The sequence below is a fragment of the Clytia hemisphaerica genome, unplaced genomic scaffold (genome assembly GCF_902728285.1).
Source record: "Clytia hemisphaerica strain Z4C2 unplaced genomic scaffold, Clytia hemisphaerica genome assembly, whole genome shotgun sequence".
In the NCBI taxonomy this organism is placed as follows: Eukaryota; Metazoa; Cnidaria; class Hydrozoa; order Leptothecata; family Clytiidae; genus Clytia; species Clytia hemisphaerica.
Window position 1 is genome coordinate 7444 of NW_027104283.1, and position 4576 is coordinate 12019.

The following is a 4576-nucleotide window of genomic DNA, read 5'->3' on the forward strand; positions in this document are numbered from 1 at the left end:
TACCTCTCTCTGCGGAGAACAGGGAACTTTTCACCCACCATAATTTCTAATCCTGGGTGATATTCAATGCAAAGATCTAGCTGACAAATACTTGTATTTAAAAACTCAACTAAGCCATAGTGCTTAAGTCATTTGCAAAGTTGTCTTGGCTGCCTAATGTTGATAAATTTCTTACTTTGATTTCATCAATCTCATGTAACTTTTTTGCCTGTAATTTTCAGCTTTTTCTTATCTTTATAAACTATACAAAACTGTGTGAGATTACAAAAATTTATACAAGCATTTTTAAAAATAATGACCTCATTGGTCACTATAAATTGGAGGTGATGATACCTGACATTGATGAAATTTACCCTCTTACACAGTATGCTGTATGAAATTTTTATTTTTTGTCAAACAAGGCATTCCAGGGTATTTTAGAGTCTTAACCCCCACCTTCTTGGGCCACCCCTCCTAAATTCTGAAAAATCTTCAACCCCTACCTGTTTCAACAATTTTGAAGGTAAGGATTTCTCTTTATGTCATGCTATAATAATAAGGGGATTGAGGGGGTTCACATTATGTATTATAATTTGCTCTTTGGTTCCGCATTTTTTGGGCTAACTCTACCTTATGTGCGTGGATTTACAAATTTTTTTATCTTTATGAGTGTGGAAATACATTTTTATAGTGTGAATGCCTGTAGCCTGTTTCTTTCTCTTAAAACGTAAATCTGACTTTGCCCTGAATCTTCTGGTTGTTCCTGCGAATTCAAAAAAATTTTGTTTTGGTAATTTGGATGTTAAGATTAAGTTCAATGTTAAAAAAAAGTAGTATAACCTTGACTAATCCTCATTGGCATCTTGAAGTCTGAGTTTTAGAAAAGGACTAAAATCTTCTTACTACTTTGCGTACCATATAATTTCCTAGAATTATTAATCACTTTTCTTATATTTTAGTGTAAAAATCAGATAAGAAAAATGAATAATGAAGAAAAGTGGAAAGGCTATCGCAGACATATTTCTAACAAGCGCACCGGAGGAGGAGACAACAAAAATGTCAAGAAAGTGTCCACGCTAATGGTTCAAAAAATGAACCCTGTTCCTGTTGGAAAATTGAAGAAGTATGAACCTGAGAGACCTAGAGATTTCATTGATTTTTCTGCATTTTCAAAATTAACTTTAAAGAACGTAAAAGATGCATGTGAAAAATTTTATAATGAACTACCAGGCTCTTGTGACGTTTTGTATGATATTACAGGACCTTCATGCACTAATGATGAGCAAGTTTCTGGAATGAAAGTATTCCGTGTGCGTTTTGTGAATCCTACCAATAATGACCATTTGCTTGAGCCTTCTTCTTCAAAAGCTATCAACCAGTCATCTTCTTCTTCAAAGAGAGTGAATGATAGCACAGATAGCAACAATTCTATTCCTGTGAAAAGCAAGAGGAAAAGGGTTTCATCGATTCTGCTCCCAAAGAAACCACATTTGCAAGAAGATATGCCAGTATCAATTTCTATTGGAGGCATTTTACAAGCAGGAAAATTAGTTACTCCAACATTGGATAATGAGGTAACTTTGACACTAGAGTCATTCAACATCAAACATAAAATTTGGCTAAAAGGTGAAACTAGCAAATTTCACATGCAAACAGAAAAATTTGCAGAGGGAGGTTTTAGAAATGCCTTCAAAGCATACACAACTGAAAATGGAACCACAAAAATTTGGGTCATAAAAAAGTTCAAAGAGTCAGCTTGGAACGTATGCGGCCCACGGTATAATATGACCCTTGAAGAACACACAAGAAAGCAGGTACAAATGCACACTGCAGCGAAAGCAATAACAGCAAAGTGTATGAAAAAGCCAGGCTTTAGGGAAAATTGGTTTCAGTATCAAACTATCCAATTTGCTCTTCTTAATGGTGAGCCAATCACTGTTGAGCCCTATGTTGAAGGAGACTTTATCAAATATATTAACAATAATGGAGTTTCATGCAAGCGCAAAAGTGGTCGAGACATTTTATGATAAAGCTGAAGCCCTTGTGCATTTTTCTTATCAAGAAAGTGATGAAAAGCTTTTGTTGGTAGATTTACAAGGAAGTGGTTATAATCTATACGATCCGGAGATCGCCACATCAGCCGACCTTGATAAAGATGTACAAGATGAGAGATTTTTCTGTGCTGGTAATTTAAATGAGGTTGCTTTCACCTCTTTTTTCGAGTCACACAAATGTAACTTATTCTGCAGGCTTCTTGGATTGAAGGAAGTGGAGATTGTGGACGGGTCAACGCTGTAGATTGAAAGACTGTCATTTGTTGAAATTTCTTTTGTTTTATTTGTTCAAAGTTGTAAGAAAACATGCTCGCCTTTGACGAGTACTGGATCGTCAGATAAAAACCTAACGTGTATTCAAGTTTATTTTTGTTACTTTTTTATTTTCTTTTAAAAAAGAAATTTTTAGTTGTTACACGCTTTTTTTATAAGAATTGGCTGAGGGTCAAGTATTCTTAAAAAAAATGGCCGAAATTGAGGGTGAAATAATATATAAATATAAGAAATGACCTATTTGATTTGAGAGTATCTTGTTCTTCTTTCTTGTTTCTTTCTATTTAGCCAGATTTAGCGCACATTTGAAGCTAAAATTGTATTCTACCTTAAATAAAGTTTCAATTTAAGTCGAACAAAAAACCCATTCATTTTTGTCAACAAATAGAAAATGACTATATTATTATCAAAATCTGTGAAACTCACCCTGGAGGTATTCTTAGGGTATTCTTAAGAATTGGCCAATTTTCACCCTGATATTCTTATAGAAGGTATTCTTATAAAAAATTAAGCGTGTGTGTTTTTAGCTTGTATATAGATGTACCTTTCCGTGTGATAAAAGAGAAATTTTTTATTATTATTATTATTATTATCATAAGTGACACAATTTGGCATAAATGACACTTTTCTCAGAAACCATTTGAATTCTCACTAGGATACAATATCTTTACTGTTTGATCTTTTACCATGATTAAATTCATATAAGCATTCATAGCTTGTTTTCAAATTCAGCTTATGACTGTATGTGCATTTTTCAATGCAAAATTAAAATTTGATAATGTTTGTTATGTAAGTGTTTATTACATATTAGACCCCATTATCTAAAGAATGAGTCGTTTATGATTTTGGTCTTCAGTTTTTGTAGTAATTTTAGTATTTTTCGGATACTCTTCTGTGCTTAATTGTAGGGGGCGTGGAATAAGCAGGGTGTGGGTACCCCGGAAGAAAAATCATAAAATGGGGGTTGGTTCATTATTAAGTGATTTTGGAGTGATTTTTTCCAAAAAAAACCCTAGGAAAATGAAGGTTTTGGCACTTTTTTCAGGAAAATTTCATAAAATGGGGGACATTATAAAATGCTATGGGGGTGATTTTCCAAAAATTGCAAAGTGACCCCCCCTACGATTAAGCACATATGAGTACGATTTTTTGTTTTTATTGGTTTGAACCTGCTTGCATTTGAATATTTTTGATTCAACAGAATATATATATATCATATTTGCAGAGAAAGTTTTTTCTTTTTTATTAATATACCTAATGAGTAAATGAACTGAGTCGTCGTAATAAATTACCGAGATTGTCCTAATTAACAAGTACATGAAGTACAGTCGAGGCTCTCTAATTAGACGTTCCATTATTCGAAAAGTTACCGTATTCGATGAAAATCTCACTCCCTGGGAATCGAATTATAAAAACTAAATTGAAAACAAAAATACTGTGATCAGTTGTCATAAATTGTTCCCGACATGCGAAAGCCGATATCACTCTCAGGACTCCCGGACTCTTTAGTCGAAGAGCGATTCTCATTCCAATCCTGGGTGTAAACCCTACAAGTGCCTATAAAATGAGAATTCTCCATCTATAGGACACTCCAATCTCCTTTAAAGTCTCAAGAGAGGGGAATCTTGTTCTTGCAGTTGACACAGCGTACACGCACGAGTCCGACTACTGTAATTTTCCTATATTTTAAACACACGTCCGGATGAGTTTCCTAGTTTTGTTGGCACATTAAAGCCCACTGCTACTACCTCATTTGAGCCGTCAGTCGATTCCGACTACTGCGTAATCTTCCTATTTTTAAACACCTTTGAATTGATGGGATGCTGGCCCCCATTATTGCTTTAACGTGGGTGGCCTCCGCCACGGATTAAGGTTGCAGCGCAGTGCCCGTAAGTTAAGCGGAATAAGTAAATGATGATCTGTGACTCTAGAATACACTCGTTCTTCATTCTCCACTTTGTAATTTTTCTTGAACGTATTCCCAAACTCCAAATACTAGGGAGATAAAAATGACAATGACAACGCTGGGCTACGTGATTTTTTTACGTTTTTTAAATTTTTTAAATTTTAAATTTTTTCTTTTTTAATTAAATTTTTTTTATTGTCTCTTTTTTTAACTATTTTTTATTTTTTTATTATTTTTTTTATTTTTAAAATGATTTTTAAAATTTTTATTCAGAAATAAAAAAATGTTTTTCTTTTTTTAATTACTTTTCGTACTACTTTCTATTTGAAGAAAAAAACACGTTGACAACGATGGGCCACCATAG

The 4576-nt window shown here is 33.7% G+C and overlaps 1 protein-coding gene across 1 annotated transcript; it reads left to right on the top strand.

The window, feature by feature from the left end:
- The first annotated feature begins 815 nt into the window (after positions 1-815).
- On the top strand, positions 816-2006 carry LOC136816995 (uncharacterized). The gene has a single exon (XM_067073340.1). The coding sequence runs from the start codon at positions 960-962 to the stop codon at positions 2004-2006; it is 1047 nt and encodes a 348-aa protein (XP_066929441.1). The 5' UTR covers positions 816-959.
- Positions 2007-4576: the final 2570 nt, after the last annotated feature.

Bases quoted from the DNA above. Each gene is read 5' to 3' on its own strand.
- LOC136816995 (XM_067073340.1), top strand. From the start codon at position 960: ATGAATAATGAAGAAAAGTGGAAAGGCTATCGCAGACATATTTCTAAC.